This window comes from Urocitellus parryii, chromosome 1 (assembly GCF_045843805.1).
Source record: "Urocitellus parryii isolate mUroPar1 chromosome 1, mUroPar1.hap1, whole genome shotgun sequence".
Classification (NCBI taxonomy): Eukaryota; Metazoa; Chordata; class Mammalia; order Rodentia; family Sciuridae; genus Urocitellus; species Urocitellus parryii.
Window position 1 is genome coordinate 218,958,031 of NC_135531.1, and position 24,571 is coordinate 218,982,601.

The following is a 24,571-nucleotide window of genomic DNA, read 5'->3' on the forward strand; positions in this document are numbered from 1 at the left end:
CTGCCCAATGTCATATAGTTATGAAGGGTTGAGGTACTATTCAAACTTGGCCTGACTCTGAAAGCCTTGAATGTTCCACTTTATCAGGCAGCCTATAACAAATATTTTTTAAAATTTTTTTTTATTGGTTGTTCAAAACATTACAAAGCTCTTGACATATCATATTTCATACATTAGATTCAAGTGATTCTGCAATCTGTATTGGGGTAAAAATGGGAGTTCATGACCCACTTGAACAAATATTTTTAAACTGATAAGGATATTTATAATCTAATTTCATTCAAAAGATACACATACCTAGCATTACACTTGCATTTTGTATGGTTTTAAAATAAATACATCCTTTGTAGGTCAGCTTCATTCGTTCCAAATCCAATTAGCATTATGGGGTGAGGTAAATAGGGTTTAATTAAAATTTAAAATAGAATGTATTTTTAATTATACTGAAACATTCACTAGTTCTCTGTCATTGCCTTTTCTCAACCGTTGTCATTCTATTAGAAGAAATATTAATCAATAAATATGAATCCCTTAAAATTAAAAATCTCTTTTTTGAAGCACTGGTTATTTTGTAAAAAAAAAAAAAAGGATAAGGGGGAACAAAAGGAAGAATAGAAGGTAGAGAAAAAAGAAGAGAGGAAGGGAGAGAGGAAAGGCAGATTATTTTGGCCTGGGTTTAATCATAACCTAAATTTGTCTAAATTATATCCTAAGTTAGCCTAAATTAGAAACTTAATAATTGATAATATAAATAGTTGCCCAGAGATTCTCTTCAATTTTCAGTATTTCAAATGCAATGGAACTAATTCCAGGAAAAATCGTGAAGCCTGAGAAGGATAGTCTCTGTTCCTCCCCTTTCTGCAAATGTCGCTCTCTAAGATAATCTTTCCCCAATACTGTCTTTTCCATACTGTGGCATGCCTACTTCCCAGCTACTTTGTCATTACAAGTGATCACCAACTTATAAAACATGACATTTATTTCTTAAGCAGTCTCACAAACAACTGGCTAAGAAAAGGAAGATAGAGAGAAAAGGTCAAAGGGATGGGGTAATGAGAAGAAGACAGAAAGAAAACCTCAAAATAACACTAACCCTACTTTGCATGCCTGAAGGCAATATTTAAACGATCAAGCCAGGTAGAGGTGCTTAACCTAGGTACAGCAATGAAGGGCCCTTAGCTTTAATTAAGCTTTTCAAAGGTCTAAGACTCGAAAATATCAAGAACTACCATTTTGTCATGACATGATGGAAAAGAGATGATGTTCATAATCATTTCTGCTTTCATACTGAAAAAAAAATACCCAATGTAGGCTTTTACTGCAAGATTACAATTTTCTCACTAGAGTAGGTGGAAATATGAAATATTTCTTATGCTTCAATTTGATTTGTTCATGTGGGAGTGGGGGGAAAAGAAAGTCAAGAGTGCACATTCTAATCAAGTCTCACAATAATCTGAATAATTTTTTCAAAGCCTTTTAAAGATAGAGGCTTTGAAGTTATTATTTCCTTCCCTATTTGTGATAAATCGGGCATTTTGCTTTCTAGAGATTCATTGGTACAGAGAGTTTTTCTTACTGGTCATCTTTTACTTGTGGAACAGCATTTGATTACATTTACGAAATTAATGTAAGAATTAGAAATTGATGCTAACAGAAGGAGTGCAACCATTTAGCATATCTGTTGCATGTAAATATGCTCTTGTACAATTTAAATAACCTTTGAATCTTGAGAAATATTGTGTGCACTTTAATAATGTATTTATTTCCAAACTTCTGTAATTCTCATTGTTTGGAGTACTTGTAGTTAAAATATAATCTCTTACTAAAGTGATACCTATAAATAATTTCTTTTTTATTTGTAATTGCCAAGCATTTCTTCTGCTGTTGATTTGAGCTAACATGACCATTAGGTCACAAATCGTGTCACTATAATATCCTCACAGCTAATTCAAATACCTGTGAAGAGAGAGAAAAAAGACATGCAAGAAATTATGTGGTCTAGGAGATTCTTTAAAATAGCCACTTGTATAAAAGCAATAAAGGAAAAAATGATTCTTAACAATAAAGTTGATAATAGGATGAAAAAACATAGGAACAAGAAAAGGAAAAAAAAAACTTCTGTAGGGGGAAAAGGTACATCTTCATAGATGTGCTTCTTTCTGTAAATAATGAGTAAGATCTCATAAGGAAGCTTCTAGCATTTATAGACTTTGTTGAGAAATAAATGATTGCCTAAAAAGAAAATTTAAAGCATATTCATTGGTCAGGGAATGTAAAAATGACAGTAGTTATGATTTTAATAACAAAACTAAATGATCATTTTAGTTGTCTATATCCTGTGGAGAGGAAAAGATTGAGCTAATCATTTTTACTGATGACATTAATATTCTTTCTATCAATATTCACAGAAACCCAACTCAATTTGGCTTAGGCAAAAAAAAGACAATTTTTAGATCATGTAAATAGTCCATGAGTATCTCTAGGCATCCAGGATCTCCAAACCATATTGAGACCAAGATTTTTCCCCATATCTCAATCCTGGTCCCTCCCGGATGGTGCCAAGAAAACACCCTTTAGCACCAATTATATCCCATATTTTTGGCAACTTCAGTTGAAAAGGCACCTCTTTCCTAACAGTTGTAAAAGAAAGGAATGGCTGTTAACAGGTCAAGCAGGACCTGGTGCTCCTCTTTAAACCACTCTGTGTACAAGGTATACAAAATGTACTAATTGGCAAAGCCGGGATACTGTCCTACTACTGGATCAAGAAACTGGGATTAGTGTCTCCCAAGTTAAATGGTTTGAGAGTTGAGCATTTTTTGAGACAGGCGGGGCACTGTCAACAAAAGAGAAGAGTATATTGGCAAAGAAAAATTAGTGTTTCATAGAGTGAGGTTACAAAAGGTAGACAAGTAAATACAGGAAGTAGTTCATTCTCCTTAATGTGGCTATAACTAAGAAACAAAATAAACGTTGTGATGAAATTGACAAGGTCACCATTTAGAATATTGTAAGTGATTGTTATCAGATTCTTAGTGAAAACCAGGTTTTTGTAAATATGGTGCTCTTCAGATTTCTTGAGACAGGAGAGTGAAAATCAGGGAATGAATCATACAGTTATTTCAGCTTGATTTGTTTAATTTATTCATGAAGATCATTATAAAATATGCAAAGGGAAGGGAAGAAGCTGCTCCTTGTACTATATTTAAACAGATCTACTAGCAAGATGGATTTTATTTTCCTCTGTGGGAAGATCTGCATCAGGGTGTGGTCACTTGTGAGTTCTTACTGAATATATTTTTGGCTTCAAAATCTCTCGATGTAGGTGCATATTTAGTTGCTTTTCACTCAATTGTTAAGTGAAATTAGCATCTAGAAGAGAGTCTAGCAAAAATTGCTGTTCTGAGTGTTGATAATAACACTAGACATTATCAGGGCAATACTTTCAATATACTAAAATACAGGAAAAGTAGAAGAAAATGAGAAAGCTTAGGAAAAAATAAAGGAAAGGAGAAAGAGCAAAACAAAAGTGAACCTAGCAGAAAGTGCTGGAATGCTACTAGCAGTTACCATAGGAGCCTGTGGTTACATCTGTCCAGTAACTCAGATAGGTCAGCGTCCACAAAAGAATGAGGCAAGTCATGTTTTCAGGATGCCAGCTCTTGATTTTACTCATCTGCTTTTATCTCTTTGCTTATTGTTCACAGTCGTTATTGAGCATCCGAGGCTCCCTTTTCTCTCCAAGACGCAACAGCAGGGCAAGCCTTTTCAGCTTCAGAGGTCGCACTAAGGATGTTGGCTCTGAGAATGACTTTGCTGATGATGAGCACAGCACCTTTGAGGACAATGACAGCAGAAGAGACTCTCTGTTTGTGCCACATAGGCATGGAGAGCGGCGCCACAGCAATGTCAGCCAGGCCAGCCGTGCCTCCAGGGTGCTCCCCATCCTGCCCATGAATGGGAAGATGCACAGTGCAGTGGACTGCAATGGAGTGGTCTCTCTGGTGGGGGGCCCTTCTGCCCTCACTTCTCCAGCTGGGCAGCTTCTGCCGGAGGTGAGGCCAACTAAATCTGCAACTGATGGGAGCAATGCAGTGGGCTGGTGCAGGCAGGAGTGTTGTTGTTGTTGTTTTTAAAGAGAGAGAGAGAGAGAGAGAGAGAGAGAATTTTAATATTTATTTTTTAGTTTTCAGCGGACACAACATCTTTGTATGTGGTGCTGAGGATGGAACCCAGGCCGCACGCATGCCAGGCGAGCGCGCTACAGCTTGAGCCACATCCCCAGGCCTGTTTTTTTTTTTTTGTTTTGTTTTGTTTTGTTTTTTGGTTTTTTTTAGATCTAAGAATTTTCCTGAATCTAATGTTCACAAGCCAGGAGTTGGTTTTATCAAGCTGAGAACTTTTCTTATCAAGTTGTCCTACACATACTTTTTTTTTTTTAACACATTAACTAGAAACATAAAACAGGTCTATGGACTTAATTTTGAAGTGTTTCTTCATCTTGATTATAATTTGAAACTTACCAAAAAGTGAAACAACAATTTATCAAGCAAAATGTTTCATTGATATAATTGAATTGATTGCAAGAAAGTTAATATGGACAACTTACATAAATATTTTTCTCAGGGATTTTGCCATCATTGTGAAGAAGAGAATTTGAAATTTTTGCTTGAAGCAAATACTAGTACTAAATAGATCAGTATATCCTAGAGCAGCTTTCTCTCTCTTTGTAGGTCAAAGTGGTAACATCTTAGCATCTGCTCAAATGGCCTTGGCCATTGTAAATTTGCTTCAGTAAAAGTAGTTCCTCAAAAAGTACTTGGTTATGAATCATATAATATAATTTTTAGACCAGATATTACTGTCATGAATTACTTTGGTAAACAAAGTGACTCTAAATCTAATGCATGGAAAAGTATTTCAGCTAAATACTAGACAGTTATCAGGATATTACTAGCATTTCCTTCATAAAACATCACACTTTTAATGCTGGTATTACCTGAAATTTCATTTACAAGCAGGAGCTCCTGGGTTAAATCCCCAGCACTTCAAAAATCAAACATACACTCTGGCAATATCATTTGATTATATTTTCCAGTTCTCAGAATCATATTAAAAATCTTTGCATGATTTTTTAATATAACTTCATTTATTATATTAGATTAGCTCTTTGAAGCCACTTTAAAACAATATGAAGTTAGTTTTCAGTTACCTCTTAGATGAGTTTCTTGCTTTGAATTATAAAAATAGCCACTGATCTTCACTTTTTATGTGTGGCTTTTCCCTGCCCCTTTCTCCCAGGGAAATTGTTCAAGCAACCAGGAGTAAGAGCAAACCATGAGAAAAGTAGATATTTGTAGTGAAGGGAAGAGGAAATGTCAGCTTTTGCTAAAAAATAGCTGTCACCAACAATGTGCCAGACACGGTCCCAAACACTTTACACATGTGAATTCATTTGATGCTTCACGATAGTTATTAATATCATCCCCATTATACAGAGGAGGAAAACAAGGCCTGTGCATGGTGGAACTAAGATTTCACCCCAAGTATGCTGGTTACTGAATCTACATTCTATCCAGATTAAAATATTACCTTCCATTGAATTTTCTTAATGGAAAAAAAATGGCCAAGTATACAAACACTTTCTTTCAACTAGAGTTTCTCAAAATATACTTCACTCTCAGACTAGTTAGAGATGAATCTTTTAAGATGCTCCTTAAAAATGGACATTCCTGGACCCACCCAGACCTACTCAGATTGAAACACTGAGGTGAACAAGGTTTGACTATCTTTCTCCCAATAAGGATCCCACATGGCTCTTATGCATAACAAACCTGACCATCACTGATCTTCATAAATATTTATTGAGAAAAAAGCCTTCACAATTTCTCTCCACAAAGGAGGATGTCAGTTTGTTGGAACCAGCTGGTATTCATCAGTAATCATCATAAATCTCCTGTCCTATCAGAGACGATGGAGTCAATCTCTGAAGGCAGAGTTGGGGCCAGTTTGAAGCAAAGCCTACCGCAATCCCTGTGCTGCCCGCCTCCTCCTCCATCATTCACTTCTGCAGTCAGGTGTTCAGGGTAGGAACTGCACTGCTGCACAAGATAATCTGAGTATGCCCACAAATGAAGCAGGCCCTGGGGCTGCAGAGGGAAGGGGAGGGCAGAAAATAAACAGCTGTGGTCAAATGGCACCTTCCAGAGGACAGGCTTCCCTGATCTTCACACATAAATTCAATTGAGACAATTTAACTAAAGAATTACCTCAGTGATGTCATTAAAGGTTTTGAATATATCATTAAATCCTAGACAGGGAGCTAGGGTGGTGGCTCAGGGGTAGAGTGCTTGCCTAGCATGTGTGAGGCACTGGGTACAATTCTCAACAATGCATATAATAAATAAAGGTCCATTGACAACTAAATATATATATATTTTTTAAAAAACCAAACAGATTTTGAGTTCTATATATGATTTTGTTTTGTTTTTGTTTGGTACAACAGATTTAAATCAGGGTCACTAGGCCATTGAGCCACATCCCTAGCCTTATTTGTATTTTATTTAGAGACAGGGTCTCACTGAGTTGATTAGTGCCTCTCGGTTGCTTCAGGTTTAGGAGATGCTGGAATTACAGGCATGCACCACCATAGCCAGCTACATATGGTTTTGAGTAGAGTAAAAAAGAACAAATAACCTTCATATGACCATTTTTTAAAAAACTTTCTCTGACAGTGCAAAATACTTTAAATTCTGAGAATCTCCCTTTTGATTTGAAACTTAGTATTTTCATAGAGGGTATATGTCTTTTTTCATTAGTTTCACTTATTTTTTTACCTTAAAATTAATTTTAGAGTAACCTGTGTGGATAATTATTGCCATTAGTGACAATCATATCAGTTGGGAAACTTTGGTTTTGAATATACGTGAACTAGAGGTGTTCAGGTTAATAAAGATAAAAAATAAAGTTAATTGTTCTTATCAAAATAAGGCCAAAATAGATGAATAACACTCAAATTTCTCTTTTAGAAATATTAGAAATATTAAAAATACTCAGAGAACTGAAAATGACTCCTTTATTATTAATACACCCTGAAATGTATTTGAAATGCTTAAGTTTTGCCTTTTGTCCTGTGATAGTTAATTTCATTGTTTGAACTCCTGAATTAGAAATTAATTTCTGCCCTTTTTGAAATCCCAGTGAGCTTATTTTATAATAGGAAAGTTTGAAATTATTACATCATTTCTATAAAAATAATAAAAATTCAAGGTTCCCAAACTGATGCCATTTTTTAATAAAAGGGATGGGTCATTTGTGGATTCAGTTGATTTGTAAATGTATCACCAAAGTTATAGACAAGTTAAAATTTAATGTTCCTATATTGGGAAATATTACCTATTTCTAATAAACAAAAGCATTTTACTTCTGGAATGTTTTTTTTTCCTCACACATTAAACCAAATGAAAATATGTCTATAAAGAAGTAATGACTAGACCTGGGAATAAATTAAAGAAAAACATGTTTCAGACTGAACTCCTCAGTTGAATTAGTTGGAAGTACCAAAAGATTATCTACCCAAAAGAAAACATCATACTTCTAGGAGAATATTCCAGAATGGAGGAACAGAAAAATTCACCTAAATATCCCAGAAAGCTTAGCATCTGGTGAACCTTCAAACACTCCCTAAGAATGATAATTCAAGCAATATCATCATGAGCTATTTATGACTGAGAAAACATGGTGAAAATTTAATTAAGTAGCATCTGTTATAAGAATGTGTTAGTTTTTGCTACCCTCAATAATAATTGTGGGTTGAGAATATAGCTCAATTGGCAGAGTTCTTGCCTTGAATGCATAAAGCACTGGGTTCAATACCTAGCACCACAAAAAAAAAAAAAAGGTGATTTTGTCTGAAATTTTATTTTTAGGGCACGACTACTGAAACAGAAATAAGGAAGAGACGATCCAGTTCTTACCATGTTTCCATGGATTTGTTGGAAGATCCTAATTCAAGACAAAGAGCAATGAGTTTAGCCAGTATTTTGACCAATACCATGGAAGGTATGTCAGAAGTCTTACACCATAGCTATGTGGTGGTATTTTAACAATGATGAAAAACCACTTCCTTAAATTCCAAGAAAATACTCCCCAACTTGTTTTCCATATCATCACTATTTCTTTTGCTAAGTAAAAGTAAAATCCATGAGCAACACATGGATTCTACTATCTCATAGATTTTTACATTTAGCCTCTAAGAAGCTGCTGCAAATTCAAGGTATATTTGGAATGCTACTTTCAAAGATTAAACTCTAAACTCTTGAAACATGTTGTGTGCATGACATTGAAATGAGTATAATGATAAATGGGTATCATTATGATGATGCTAACCTGCTGAAATTGTATTAACTTCTTAACACAGTTATAAAATCCATTGATCTAACCAGAAATATAAATGAAAAAAATGCAAATTAAGGTTTGACATTAACCTCATTGAAGGAAAGCATTCAAAATTTTGTAATCCTGCTTTTACAAAACTCTCTTTGACCAGAGCATAAAAATGCATTAGCATTTTCTTTAGTTACAGATTTTATCTAGGTAGTTAAAATAATGTTTAGATATCTGGATTGCATAATACCACATGAAGGGGAGCAACACAATTTGTAATTAATTCTTGGCTCTGCCACATGTTAAATGTGTTACTTTATGACTCAAATTATGATTTCCTCATTAGTGAAATGTAGATAATGATGGTTAGGCATAAAGTTATAGTAGGATTAAGTAAGGCACCCTATATAAAGCACCTATGTACTTGGCATGTGGAAGAAAGTCAATAAATATCATTGCTATTCGTTGTTATATTGTGTTGTTTTTGCTAATTCACATGTCTTTGCCTTTCCATATTACAAATGAATTCAAACAGTGACTGTCAACTTCAACTACTTGGAAAATAGTTTCATATAAAATAAGTTCTGTCCTTTCACTTTTCCCGCCTTTTCCCTTCCCTCCTTATTTTCCCTCCCTACTGTGATGTAAAATATATTCTATCCCTCCTTCTTTTGAACTCCCCTTGCACCCCTTCTCACATGTGTGAAAGTATATTTGTGATGTGTGTGTGTGTGTGTGTGTGTGTGTGTGTGTATAAAAAGAGAAAAAGAAAAGGAGAAAGAGACTGAGAGAGTTCCAAATGCACACGCATTTCTTGTTTATTACACTTTCTCTTGAGATTGGGTAGATCCCTGGAATAATTCTCTTCCAGTCTGAATGCAAAGATCCCATGATATCAGTACCTAAAACCTAAAAGTTACAGCCACAAAACCTCACAGTGTAGATGACTGTACACCTCACAGACAAAACATTAATACAAGACCCAGTTTTCATAATGTCCTAATGCAGTAGCAGAAATCTTTTCTCTGATTTCAATGGAATATTAAACTCTAGTCATTCTTCCCCAACCTCGCCTGCGTTAGCTTGCACTCCCTCTTCCCCCCCAGCTGCCAGTAGCTTGCTCCTCCCTATCCCTCCAGGTAAATCTTTTGAAGATTCTCTGGTCTTCTGCTCCTTGCCATAGCAAAACCACTGAGAGGAAGCTGCCAGTGGTTCTGCTACAGATGTCAGCAGCATGTCTGCTCCCTAAAGCAGGAAGTAGAGAAGGAGACAGGGTAAGTCTAAATCAACAGTCATACTTTGCACTTATCATAGCATTAAGTTTGAGCTAACATAAGAAATTATTCAGAAAGCATCAAACCACCACAAGATTGGACTTATCCATTCATTAAAGTACTAAGTTCCAAATGATCATACCCACATCCTTCTCCAAGGAAATGTGTCTCAGGGCTTGGTGTTTCTCAGGATGGAAAGAATGTTCCAGGAACAAGTATAACTTAGGAAGGAACAGAGTGAGACTCTTTAGGTTTGATTATCTACAGATCTTCTGACTTTGTGTTTTTGTGAGACAGTGGCTACATTTTACTCTGTTTTCTTCAGTTTCATACAATGAAAGGATGACTTTTCTTTACTCAATTATACCTAAGGAATGTGGCATTGGTCAAGGTTGGCAGTAGCAATACTTAGCACAGAATGCATTCTAGAGCTGACATAAATATGGTACGTTTTTGTTGCTAATAATGATAAGGAGGTTTCTTGGTTGATACAGTCTGTTTATTTGATGATTGCTTCTTCTAAGATTTAGTTCACCTTTCCTTCTTACAAACCAGGCTTACTGATCACGTGGCAACTTTTGTTTTCCTTATTTTTAACTACAGCCAAATCTTCATTGTCCAGGGTAATAAACAACCTCATGGTAAATGAAGCTGTGCAGGATGAGCAAAAATGACTTATTTGCTTTTTAAGCTTCATTTTTTTCTTCTTTTTTTTTTGCTTTTTAAAAAAATTTGTTCTTATTAGTTATACATGACAGAAAAATGTACTTCAATACATCATACATAGATGGAGTATAATTTCTCATTCTTCTGGTTGTACATGATGTGGAATCCCATCATTGTATAGTTATGTATCCACATAGGGCAATAATGTCTGATTAATTCAACTATCCTTCCTACCACCATACCCTTCCCCTCCTTTCACTCTCCTCTACCTAATCTAAAGGTTAGATTATTATTCTAACTATTCTTCACAAGCCTCAACTCCCTTATTGTGAATTAGCATCCACATATCAGAGAAACATTTGGCCTTTTTTTTTTTTTTTGAGATTGGCTTATTTCGCTTAGCATGATATTCTCCAACTTTATCCATTTACCAGCAAATGCCATAATTTCATTCTTCTTTAAGACTGACTCTATATATATATATATATATATATATATATATATATCACATTTTCTTTATTTCTTTTTTTAAAAATGCAAAACCACATAGAAAAATTTCCTGGTCACACCTTTGTGAAGGATTTATGAGGGTGAATTAGAAGCACCAGAGGAATGAAATCGAGCCAGCAAAAGGTACAAATTTAGCTGTAGATGATTCTCAGTGTGGTAACCCACACAGGAATAATGGAGAGGTGGCTGTAGTTGTCTCCTGAGTACTTTGCTTTTTTTCAAAATGTAAAATTCTTTTTTTTTTGGAATGAATAATTGAATGATTTTATTTTAGTGCTCACACAACTTTGCTCCAGTTTCTCCTAGTGTCACGATGAATAATACTGGCTGAATTTTTCTTTTTGAAATTTTCTCTGATTCATTTCATTTTTCTGTGCTATTCCTGTTTGCTTCTCTTTTTCTACTAAGTGGCAGCTAGCATATAAAAGTAACTTATTCTGATGGTACAGAGGCAAAGTGAGATTTTTGTAATTTTCCTTTTATTATTTATCATAAATTATTTTCATGTTACCTTTGGTGTAAACACAAGGTTTGGGGGGAGTCTTCAAATCATCTACAATTTAATTAATGCATAGCAATTATATGTATATTTTTCTCTGATTTAAAACTCAAATACTCTTTATTATTTTCCAAATTACACATAAAAAGAAACAGAAATAAACTGTTCACTTGAAGAATGTCAGTATCCAAAGAGACAATTTTTACTTTAGGGACATGGTAGTATTAATTAGTAGCAAATGTTTGTCATCAAGATAAGAAAATAATTACTGTAGTGATGATTCTCTATTTCACATATTGGTTCCTTCCTTACAAAATGTAGTCCATAGTAAACTGTGGCAGGATGGAGGTCTAGATGCCATAACAGTGACACTAAAGGTTAAAAACAAGAGTTAACTGGATGGAAAAAGAAGAAATCTTCACAATATCAGTGTGGGAACTGATGGTCCCATGTTTGGCAGAGCAAGTAATGGGGTATGCAACAGTGAAATTGGCAGAGGGCAAATCCCCCACCCACTGGTTAGTTCATTAAGAGATCATCTTATCAAAGGAAGACAGTATATATTGTTCCACTTTCTAATTCTCCAAAGTTATTTGCCATTGTTTACCAAAATTTACAATTTTGAGAATTCCTTAAAGATCTGTGCATTTCTTCCTTCTCCCTCCTATTATTTAGTTAAAATTCTTCTTGAGAACGTAGTTTTTTCCCCTAAAATTTTACTATGAAATTTCATGTCACAGGTTTGATATATAGTTTCAATACAATAAAATAAAAGCATACCATAAAACTTTATGAATTCTATGTATATTCTTTCTAAAATCCTGTTGTAATTTTTGACAGTACACAAATCCCACTTTGTGAAATGTTGATTTAAACTAACAATGGGGATGGCAGTTTCTTAGATTCCATATTTCCTCTTCTTTTGTGTCCTCTAGTTAAATTGAGAATTGTGGAAAGAAGAAATCTTGCTGAGTTTAATATGACAGCTGCATCAAATGAGTTTTTGTGAGACACTTTAACAGAGAATAAAGACACTGACAAAATCATCTCAATAGAAACCCCTAAAATATGTCTAATCCAAGAAACTGAGATTCAGCATGACTGAGTAAGGTTTATAGGACATCGACTGAAAAGAAGTTTCAATAACATATATGCCTCTTGATCTGTCTGGTACACGATGAACTTTAAGTGTAGTTAACGTAAGTCATACTGTTCTGGAAGACTTGAAGACAGTTGCCAAGCAGTTTAATGTTGCAAATGGAATCTTGAAAACTATGGTTAGCCATAAAAACTTTGGAAAACTGATTAGCCCTTCTCTGCCCACTCTTGTTAGATTGCAAACCCATTATAAATTTTTTCTTGCTTCACCATGAGATTAACCAATTAAACATTTCAACACCTTTGAATTTCTCAAAAAGTTATTTCAAGTTTAACCCAAAGACTATTTAATAAAAAGTAAACACTTTTCATGAGAATTTTAACTTTTTTTCTTCCAGAACTTGAAGAATCCAGACAGAAATGCCCACCCTGCTGGTATAAATTTGCTAACATGTGTTTGATTTGGGACTGCTGTAAACCATGGTTAAAGGTGAAACACCTCGTCAACCTCGTTGTGATGGACCCATTTGTAGACCTGGCAATCACCATTTGCATTGTCTTAAACACGCTCTTCATGGCCATGGAGCACTATCCCATGACGGAGCAGTTCAGCAGCGTGCTATCTGTCGGGAACCTGGTAAGACACTGAGGGTTCCTCTTCACACTGAAATAGTTCATGGCTGCCTTGGTGGATGTAGGTTCTTGGTAAAGAATGCTAGACTTTTGTTACTCAGTTAACTCAAATCAAATATCCACTTACTGGCCACATTTATCTGCACAACAAAAGTTTAACATTCTTTCTTTTAATAATAAAAATATATTATTATAGGTAAACATAATGCAAAAGATTCAGAGATTTTGTGAACAGTTTTGATTTAAAATTTAAGTTATGAATTCATTAGGTAATTGTGAATTATGGAGGCCATTGATCTATGATGATAGAATCCTGACACATTTCTCGGGTTTTAAGAACAAAAACTTTGCAAAACAAATATAATAATAATTTTGAAATAATTATGAAACATCATTTTTAAATACCTGAAGAGGAAATCTCTCATGGTGGTTGCTATTTCCATTTTAGTTTCTGCTATAATTCTAGAATTTGTAAATGATAGGTTTTACATTAGCTTTCACTTAGCAATAGAAATGAAAGTAGAAAGGTCTTATACAAAGAAATCAAAGAAGTAAAAACATAAAGCAAAAGTATATTGGTACTACTATAAAGTGATTATTACCTTCTCATCACCACACAGCATGATAATGAGCATTTAGACAGGTTGTATGTAAATAGTGAACAATGTAATCTAAGTTAGAGTATATAGCATTTGAGTTAAACACTATGCATTTTAATAATTTAAATTTCATTCTTTTTTGAGCTAGGTCTTCACTAATGATAAAGTTAACGTATGTTGGCCACTTACTTTTTATCAGGCACTACATTCCCACAAAGCCAGTCCTAAGGTAGCAGATACTATGATTGATTGTCTATATTTTTCAATCAAGAAAACTGTGCCGATGATAAATTACTAGAGCATCGGACAGTCTGAAGGCTCTACAGAGATCCCAAAGGCTATTTCAGAGCATACTGTAAGCTATGGCCACAAATCATAGAAACTTAAAGTAGGAAAGGACAGTCATGTTATTTAGTTCAAATTTTCACCTATATAGGAATCTAAAAAATGGGAATGTGATATGAAAAAGGTTTATGGAGGTGAATATCAGAACACAAATGAGTTAAGCACAAATAAGGGAATTCATTACCTTAAGTAACTGAAGTTTATTTGGAATTAACTCCAGATTCTAACCTGACTAGATTCCAGTTCTTTATCACTGCCATTGGGAATCTGCTTCTTGACCCATCTCTTCCCAGATGTTTCTTTTATCTTTGCCTGGATATCTCCTACTGTATTCAAGATGCTACTGAGTTTATTGTACCCATACAAGTCCCTGAACAGGAAGATTGTAGCTCCCAACTAGCAACTTTAACTAAGATCCAAGAAGTAAATATCATCAACCATGTGATAGTTACATGACCATTTCTAAGCCAATCAATTGCTCTAATTGTAGGATTAAAATGTCATATCTGGACAAATCAGAATAACTTCTTATCACTGAATAGTAAATGAGTGGCACTATCAGGCAGAAAATTGGGATACGATTATGAGAAGAAAGAAAGGTGGGTGCTGGAAAGACATAAACAATAGATGGGAAGTTAAAATTAGAACTTCTCAGAAATATTAAGAATGGCAGGATTTGCATTTGAGGTGAATCATGGAATACTAGAAAATATAAACACAGGATGCAATTTCTTCTGAAGTGCACATGGAAGCTTCCCTTGTATGTTAGGTGACAAAATAAACATCAATAAACTTAAAAAGCTATAAAACTATTGAAAAGTACTTTTTGATAAATAAATGAAATAAAATGTTAGAAATCAATAACAAAAATAATGGCAGAAAATTTATTATTATTTTTGGTGGTGGTGCTGGAGATTGAACCCAGGATCTGTGTATGGGTGGTAAGCATTCTACCAACTGAGCTATATCCTAGCCCCAAATACAATTTATTCTTAAGTGACCAATGGATTAAAAAATTCATCATAAAAGAAATAAGAAAACACTTTAAGATAGAGGAAAATGAAAACACGTCAAACTGAAATTAATCGGGCAACTAAACAGTGTTTCAAAAGATATATACTGTAAATGTCCATGGTAAAAAAGATGATTTCTTAAATCATAAATATATCCTTTCCCCTGAAGTGATTAGACTATGGATTAGAAGAATCACCTTTTACCATGGACATTTTGAGCATAAATGAAGAGCAAAGTGAACCCAAAATTTGCATAGAGATTAAAACAATAAATAGAAAAAAAACAGAGGAAATGAACAAACTGAAAGGTTAGTTCTTTGAAATGATGAGCAGAATTCATAAGTCTTTATCTAGACTAACCAGAAAAAAAAGGAAACTCAAATACTAAATCAGGAATAAAGACAGTATATCAGCATAGACCATATGGAAATCAAAAGAAGAATAAGGAAAAGTGTAAACTACTGTAGGCCAACAAATTAGATACCAAGACAAAATGAGTTGTTCCAGTTCCTTACATATTCTGGATATTAACCACTAAAAGATGTGTACATTATGCAGAGTTTCCCCCATCTTCTAAGTTGTCTCTTGACTGTGTGATTGTTTTATTGCTGTGCAGACATCTTGTAGTTTGATGTATCTCACCTCTTTTCACTTTTGTTTCCTGTGCTTTTGAGGTCTTATTCAAAAAATCCTTGCCCATTCCAATGCCCTTAAATATTTGTTTATGCTTCTTTATAGTGGTTTTATGATTTCTGGTCTTAAATTAAGTCTTTAAATTTTAAATTCATCTGGAGTTGTTTTGTGTATGATTAAAAACTAACTAGTGGTTCAATTTCATTCTTCATTCTTTTGCATGTGGATACTCAATTGTCTAATCACTATGTTTTTGTTTTTTTTTTTTTTTTGGTCCTAGGGGTTGAACTCAGGGACACTCAACCACTGAGCCACATCTCCGCCCTCCCCCTTTTTTGTATGTTTGTGTGTATTTTTATTTAGAAACAGGATCTCAGTGAGTTGCTTAGTTGCTTAGTGCCTTTCTCTTGCTGAGGTTTTGAACTGGAATTTCCTCTTGTTTCAACCTCACAAGCTGTTGGGATTACAGGCGTGTGCCACCGTGCCCAGCTTCAAAATTGTCATATTTGAAGAGACTGTTATTTACCCAGCATTTCTCAAAACAACACTCAAATGCCCAACAAGTATATGAAAAATGTTCAACATCATTAATAATCAGGGAAATGCAATTCAAAACCACAATGAGATATCATCTTACTGAAAGTAGAATGATTATTACCAAAGAGACAAAAGACAAAAACTGCTGTCAAGGATATGCAGAAAAGGAATCTTTATAGACTGCTGGCAGTAATAGAAATTAGGATAGTGATTATGGAAAATATTATGGAAGTTCCTCTAAAAAATAACAATCCCACTACTGTACATTTATCCAAACACTTTGAAAATAGTATAAATAGTATGTCAAATAAACATCTGTACTCTCATGTTTATTGTAGCATTATTCTAAGTAGTTGAGAAAAGGAAACCAAAATTTCCATCAAATTATCATGAGATAAAGAGAATATTGTACATATACATAGTGAAATGCTACTCATCCATTAAAAAGAACAAAATTCTGTCATTTCCAACAGCATGGATGGAACTTGAAGTCATTAAAGTAAGTGAAATTAGCTGAGCCCAAAAAGACAATACTATAGCATCTTATTCATATACACAATCTAAAAAATTGATCTTACAGAAATTGAGAGTAGAATGGAAGTTCCAAGAAACTGAGGAAAGGTGAAAGGAGAGAGAGTTATAGGGTGGTCAATAGTTACTAAATTATAGATTTTTTAAAAACCTAGAATAAAGAATTTTAAGTATTTTCATCACATAATAAATGTTGAAGAAGATAGCTATGCTTACCTTGAATTAAATATTATACAATACACAGAAATTGAAATGTCATGTACTACATAAAAACATACAATTTCCTATGTCAATTAAAAAGATATTTTTATTAAAAGCATAATATATTTGGAAATAAAGTCCTAAAAAGAAAATATGAATAGATATTTAACATGTAAAAATTGAATTAATAACCAAAGGAAAGTCTGAGCCAATATAGTTTCACTGGTGAATTGTAGCAAATGTTTAATGAAGACTTAAAATCAAAATCAATTTTTAAAAAACTGTCCAAAACCCAGCTACCTGTGAGGCTGAGGCAGTAGGATCACAAGTTCAAAGCCAGCCTCAGCAACTTATTGACACCCTGTCTCAAAATAAAATATAAAAAGGGCGGAGATGTGGGTCAGTGGTTAAGGGTCCTTAAGTTCAATCCTTGGTACAAAAAAAAAACTGTTCATAAAACAAAAGAAAAGTAATATTTATCAACTCATTTTATGAAGCTCAAATAACCTGATATAAAAACCTGACAAAAAAAAATTGAAAAGAAAGAAAGCTATTGACCAGTCTTACCCAATTGAACATAGATAGAAAGATCCTCAAAAAAATTCTAGGACAGCAATCACACAATGTATTTGGGTTGTTGGAGTGAACCAAGTGGAATTTATCTCAGAAATGCAAAATTGGAGCAACACAGAAATTGTTAATAAAATGTACCTTATTACTTCTTTTAAAAAATGCAATCATTTCAACAGAAGCAGAAATCACATTTAATAAAATGTCAGTTGCATGATAAAAAAAAATACTCAACAAAATTAACATATAAGGGAACTTTACCAATTTGACAAAAGCCATCTAAAAAGACCCCACACTTAGCATCAGAGTAAATAGTAAAACTGAAAAATACTTTCACTTTGAGATCAGGAACAAGACAAGTATGTCTCCTCTAGTCATTTCTCTTCAACACTGTACTGAAGGTTTATTTATTTATTTATTTATTTATTTATTTATTTATTTTACTTGGTGCGGGGTTTGAACCCAGGGCCTTGTGTATGCAATGTAAGCACTCTACTAACTGAGCTATATCCCCAGCCCTACTAAAAGTTTTAATCAGGGGGAAAAAAATTAAAGAATGACATCCAGATTGGAAAGAAAGATGTAAAACCATTTGCAACCTTCTCTTTTATTGAAAAAAATCTTCCTGACAATACACACAAACACAAATATAACTAAAAAAAACTAATAAATGAATCTAGCAGAGTTGCAAAATAGGAATAAAATCAAGAGACAAAATCCAATTATGTTTCTATACAGCAGTAATGAATAATCTGAAAATGAAATTAACAAAATTCTATTTATAATAGCATCAAAAACAATAAAATGCCTAGGAATTAATTCAACAAAATAAGTACAAGACTTGTACATTAAAACTACAAAATATTGTTGAAAGAAATTTTAAAAATACAAATAAATGGAAAGATGTTGCATATTCATCAATTAGGAGACAGTACTGTTAAGATAGTCATGTTCACTAAATCTACCTGGAAATTTAATGCAATCCTCAAAATCCTAGCTACTTAATTTGCAGAAGTTGACAAAGTGATTGCAAATCTCATATGGAAATGCCAATGGGTCATGTGCCAAAACAATCAACACAGAAGGGCCAAGTTGGAGAATTCAAACTTAAAAACATTAAAACTTACTCCAAAGCTAATGTTAAAACTTATTCCTACCTTTTCTTCTATTGGGCACAGGATCTCTGCTCTAATGCCTAAGTCCTTGATGCAGTTTGAATTGGATTTTGTGCAGGGTGAGAGATAGGGTTTAATTTCAAAGCTAAATTAAGCAAGAAAATTTGGTACTGGCATAAAAATAGATGTAGAGTTCAGTGGAATAGAATTGAGATTTCATTAGAAACTCCCTTACATTTTTTTGCATTAGAAACTCCCTTACATTTTTGTTCAATTTGTTTTCAACAAGGGTGCCAAAGCAATACAATTGAACAAAGAAGTGTTAAGTAATTGATGTGGAGTGAGTTAATATCCATACACAAAGTAATGGAATTGAACTCTTACCTAAGAACATACACAAAAATGGACAGTGAATGAGTCATTGACCTAAATGTAAATGCTAAAACTCTAAACAATGAGGAGGAAATTTAAAATTAAATCTTCATGACCTATGATTAATGAATTCTTAGTTTTGATATCAAAAACATAAGCAACAAAATAAAATTAATAAAATGGACTTCATCAAAATCAGTAATGTTTGTTCTGCTAATAAAATTATCAATAGAATAAAAAGATAGAACATGGAATAGGATATATTTGCAAATAATGTATCTGATAAGAATTTGTACACATATTTGTATAACTCAGAAAAAGGTATATAATTCAATTTAAGAATAAACAAAAGGATTTGAATAGACATTTTGGCAAAAAATAAGACATATACAAATGCCCAATAAACACACAAAATATAGTCAACACCATTATTCCTTAGGCAAAGGCAAATCAAAATCACAAGGAAAACCATGTGCAGTGGCGCACACCTGTAATCCTATCTGTTTGGGAGGCCAACGCAAAAGGATCAGAAGTGTAAAGTCAGCCTGCAAAATGTGGGAGATCCTGCTCAAAAAGAAAAAAATAATTTGTGCCTGGGGTTATGGCTCAGCGGTAGAGCACTTGCCTCGCATATATGAGGCACTGGATTTGATTCTTAGCACAGCATAAAAATAAATAAAATAAAGATAGATAGAACACAGATAGATAGATATAAAAGAAACAACAATTTGTAGTCCCATCAGCAATGTATGAGTGAACCTTTCCCCACATCCTAGCCAACATTTTTTGTTGCTTGTATTCTTGATAATTGCCATTCTGACTGAAGTGAGATGAAATTTCAATGTACTTTTGATTTGCATTTTCCTAATTGCTAGAGATGTTGAACATTTTTTTCATATATTTGTTGATCAAACGTATTTCGTCTTCTGTAAAGTGTCTGTTCAGGACCTTAGCCCATTTATTGACTGGGTTACTTGTTTTTGTTTTTTTTTTAAGTATTAATCCTGGAGATTAATGCTCCAAGGTGCAGCTGGCAAAGATTTTCTCCCACTCTGTAGGCACTCTCTTCACATTCTTGATTGTTTCCTTTGCTGTGAAGAAGCTTTTCAGTTTGATTCCATCCCACTATTGATTCTTGATTTTATTTTTTGTGCTTTAGGAATCTTGTTAAAGAAGTCTTGTTATAGAAGTTGACATGATGTAGATTTGGGCATACCTTTTCTTCTATTGGGCACAAGATCTCTGTTCTAATGCCAAAGTTCTTGATCCACTTTGAATTAGGTTTTGTGCAGGGTGAGAGACAGGGGTTTAATTTCATTTTGCTACTAAAGAATTTCTGGTTTTTCCAGCACCATTTGTTGAAGAGGTGATCTTTTCTCCAGTATATGTTTTTGGTGCCTCTGTCTAGTATGAGATAACTGTATTTATTTGGGTTTGTCTCTATGTCTTCTATTTTGTATCATTGGTCTATATGTATGTTTTGGTGTCAATACTATGCTGTTTTTGTTTCTATAGCTCTGTAGTATAATTTAAGGTCCTCGGTTTATACCCAAAGGACTTAAAATCAGCATACTACAGAGACACAGCCACATCAATGTTTATAGTAGCTCAATTCACAATAGCTAAACTATGGAACCAATCTAGGTGTCCTTCAACAAATGACTGGATAAAGAATATGTGGTATATATACACAATGGAATCTTATTGAGCCATACAGAAGAATGAAATTATGGTATTTGCTGATAAATGGATGGAGTTGGAGAATATCATGCTAAATGAAATAAGCTAATCCCCCAAAACCAAAGGCTGAATGTTTTCTTTGATATGTAAATGCTAATTCACAATAAGGAGGGGTAGTTTAGGGAAAAATAGAAGTACTTTGGATTAGATAAAGGGGAATAAAGGGAAGGGAGGTTATTGGGAATAGGAAAGATAGTAGAATGAATTGGACATTACTATCCTATGTGCATATATGATTACATAACTGATGTAATTCCACATCAGGTACAAACAGAAGAATGAGAGCTTATATTCCATATATGTATAATATGTCAAAATATATTCTATCTACTATCATATATAACTAATTATAACAAATGAAAATATTTTTTTAAAAAAAAGGAAACATCAGATACCCACTATGAGATCTCACCTCATCCCCTAGGAAGGTGATTTTCAGAAAAATACACTAGAACTATTATTAGCAAGGATGTATAAAAAATGAAATGCTCATAAATTTCTCTTGGAAACATAAAAATGATATATCCACTTTAAAAAACAATATAACTGTTTCCTACAATGTGAGAAAAAGAGTTACCCTATGACCCAGAGATTACACTTGTGGGTATACAAGTGAATTAAAAACATTTCTACATGAATAATTTTTTGTGAACAGATAATAAAAATAGTAATAATAAAACTTAGAAGCAACTCAAATGTTCATAATAATAGAAATGACTCAGATGTCAATCAACTAAGAAATGGATAAACAATACATGGTATTTTCTTGTGATGGAAAACTTTTCAACATAAAAAAGAATTAACTATTGCTATCTACTACAACATGGATGAATCTTGAATACATTACAATAAGTGTACAAACTCAGTTGCAGGATGTCACATATTTTGCCACTGCATTCATATACAATGTCCAAAGCAAGCAGATCCATAGAGACAAGGTATATTAGTGGTTACCAGGTGGTCATGATTGGGGTTATTGGAACTAAATGCTGATGGTATGGTATGTGATTTATTTTTGAGATGATAAAAATCAGTCTTAAATTCAACAATTTTCATGGCTGTACAACTCTGTGAACATCCTACAAGTCACTGAATTATAAACTACCTAATATCCACCATTTATTCTTCTAATGACCAGTTAATGGATGCTCAAGTTCATTCCAGAATTTATGTTCCTGTTACAGTAAACATTCTTGTACATATCACCCGTCCTAACATCACATCAATTTCTTTAGTATGAATTCCCTACATTGAAGTATTCTTGGTATTGAACATATTCATGCCACATAAAAATTAGATGGTATGTGAATAAATAGAAAAATGTAACTCATGGTTGAGACAAAAAAAGCAGTCAATAGAAATAGGTGTGGAAGTAACTTGTTAGAATAAGCAAAAGGATTCTGGAGGCGCTATTGGAAATATGTTGAACAATTTAAAAGAAAATATGGTCATAAAGAATTAATAGAGAATATAAACAGAAAAATGAAAACTAAAAAGGATACTCTAGACATTTTTTAATTAATAAGTTCAAATTTTAAGATTAAAAAAATCATGGGATGGATGTGGCTGAGGTTGTGGCTCAGTGGTAGAGCACTTGCCTTGCATGTGTGAGGCACTGGGTTCAATTCTCTGCACGGCATATAAGTAAATGAATAAAATAAAGGTCTATCAACAACTAGAAATTACATATAGAAAAATACGGGATGGGTTTGAAATAAAAATACAGATTTCAGAAGAAAATTTTTGGTAGGCATGGTAGTGCCCACCCATAATCCGAATGACTCAAGAGACTAATGCAGGAGGTTGCAAGTTTGAGGACAGCCTCAGCATCTTAGTGAGACTCTGTCTAAAGATAAAAAATAGACAATGGGATAGGGATATAGCTGGGGATTTAGATCAGCTGTAAAGTGTCCTTGGGATTGAGAAGAAGAAATGGTTGTTAAATTTAAAGCAAATCAACAGAAACTCAATTTAATGATTATTAGAAATGAATAAACTTGATGGCCATTAGAAATGAATGAATATTGGGAAATATAAAAGAGTGTCTTTTTATAAATTTCTTCATAAGACAACTTATTGTTGCAAAGTTAAAACATATGTAAGTGTAAAACATGAAAAAACGAGAACATTTCATATAAAATGGCACAACATTAACGTTACAGAGAAAATTACAGGACAGCATCCCTTATAAACATAGAGGGAAAAATCATTAGCAAAATATTAATACAATCTAACAATAAATAGAAAGTTTATTAATTATGAAAAGTGAGGTTTATCTCAGAAAAACAATATTTATTGAACATTTGAAAAGTGATTAATTGACTATGTTAAGAGAACAAAGCCACACAAGTTTGCACATACTTATAATCCCAGCTACCTGGAAAGCTGAGACAGGAAAAAGGGCTGGGGGTATAACTGTGAAAGAGAGAGGGGGAAAAAAGAAGGAAAGAAAGAAAGAGAGGGAGGGAGAAGGTGGGGACTAGTAGGGGAAGGAAAAATATAACAGAATATTGATAGTTGCAGAAAAGGCATTTGAAAAAATTAGACATTTGTGATAAAAAATAAACTTCAGTAAATTAGGAGTAGAAAGTACCTTTCTTAAATTAATAAAAGACATATAAGAAAACCTACAGCTACAATGTAATTCTGCAACCTGTACACTCAAAAAATGTGAAATTATATCCCATCTGATTCAAATGTATCATATGTCAAGATCATTATACTGTCATGTGTAACTAATTAAAGCAAATTTAAAAAATGGAAAAAAAAGAAAATCCACAGCTAACATTTTGCTTATTATTAAAATGTTGAATAGAAACCCTAAGAAAATTTGGATACTTGATCCAAAAAGGGGCCAATTTTTGAGGCAGGACATCAATTTTGGCTATTTCTAGTCAACATTGCACTAGAAGTCCTGCAGAGTATACTAGAGCGTAATACTAGATACTAGAGTGTAATAGGGGAGAAAACACAAACAAAATATATAAAAGTTGAAATGTGAGAAGATATTTTTATTTCATCAACATGATTATGTGTGTACAAAAGTTGCAATGAATCTGCAAAACAATTATGGTGTCTAAACAGCAAATTTAAATATTTATTTAAAATGTCAAATCTACTTAGTAATAATCTTGCAAGTCATTTCAAGACATCTGCACTAAAAACTACAAGAAATAACTGAAAGTAATTTTTAAAGATTTAAATAAGCAGAACATATATGCTGTGTTCACGAAATAGATTAAATATTGCTGGGTGCAGTGGTGGACGCCTATAATCCCAGCAGCTCAGGAGGCTGAAGCAGGGATCATGAGTTCAAAGACAGCCCCAGCAAAAGTGAGGCACTAAGCAACTCAGTGAGACCCTGTCCTTAATAAAATACAAAAATGGGCTGGAGATGTGGCTCAGTGGTTAAACACCCCTAGGTTCAATTCCTGGTACCCCCCCAAAAAAAAAGATTAAATATTAAATTCAAAATTGTTGATATCATATTATTAAGAAATCAGTTCTACTCAAATTTGTCTATCAATTCAACCTGATCATAATTAAAATCTTGGCAGGTTCTTTTTGTACAAGTTGATGGACTGAATTTAAATTTTATATGGAAATGCATAGGACTTTAAATTGCCAAAATAATGCTGACAAAAGAATAACAAAGACTTAACAAACATGACTCAAAGCCTTATTATGAAGCTACATTAATTTAGAATATTTGGTATTGACATACTCTAATATATCAATGAAACATACATTTATAAATAGATTCAAACTCTATCTCAGTTTTGAGTAAAACACCAAAGATATTAAAATAGAAAAAAAAAGAGGTTTTAGCAAAAAATTTCTGGAACACTTA

At 33.4% G+C, this 24,571-nt stretch overlaps 1 protein-coding gene across 5 annotated transcripts in view; it reads left to right on the top strand.

Moving 5' to 3' along the window:
- Window positions 1-24,571, top strand: part of LOC113198410 (sodium channel protein type 2 subunit alpha) — a 93,584-nt gene that overhangs the window by 20,917 nt on the left and 48,096 nt on the right. For 3 of the 5 annotated variants that reach the window (XM_026411097.2, XM_026411098.2, XM_077798617.1), the window contains exons 11-13: window positions 3,708-4,055; window positions 7,929-8,061; window positions 12,831-13,069. In XM_026411097.2, coding sequence (XP_026266882.2) covers window positions 3,708-4,055; window positions 7,929-8,061; window positions 12,831-13,069 — 720 coding nt within the window. The remainder of the gene's footprint in view (window positions 1-3,707; window positions 4,056-7,928; window positions 8,062-12,830; window positions 13,070-24,571) is intronic. The other 2 variants (XM_026411109.2, XM_026411107.2) reach the window with 1 other exon arrangement.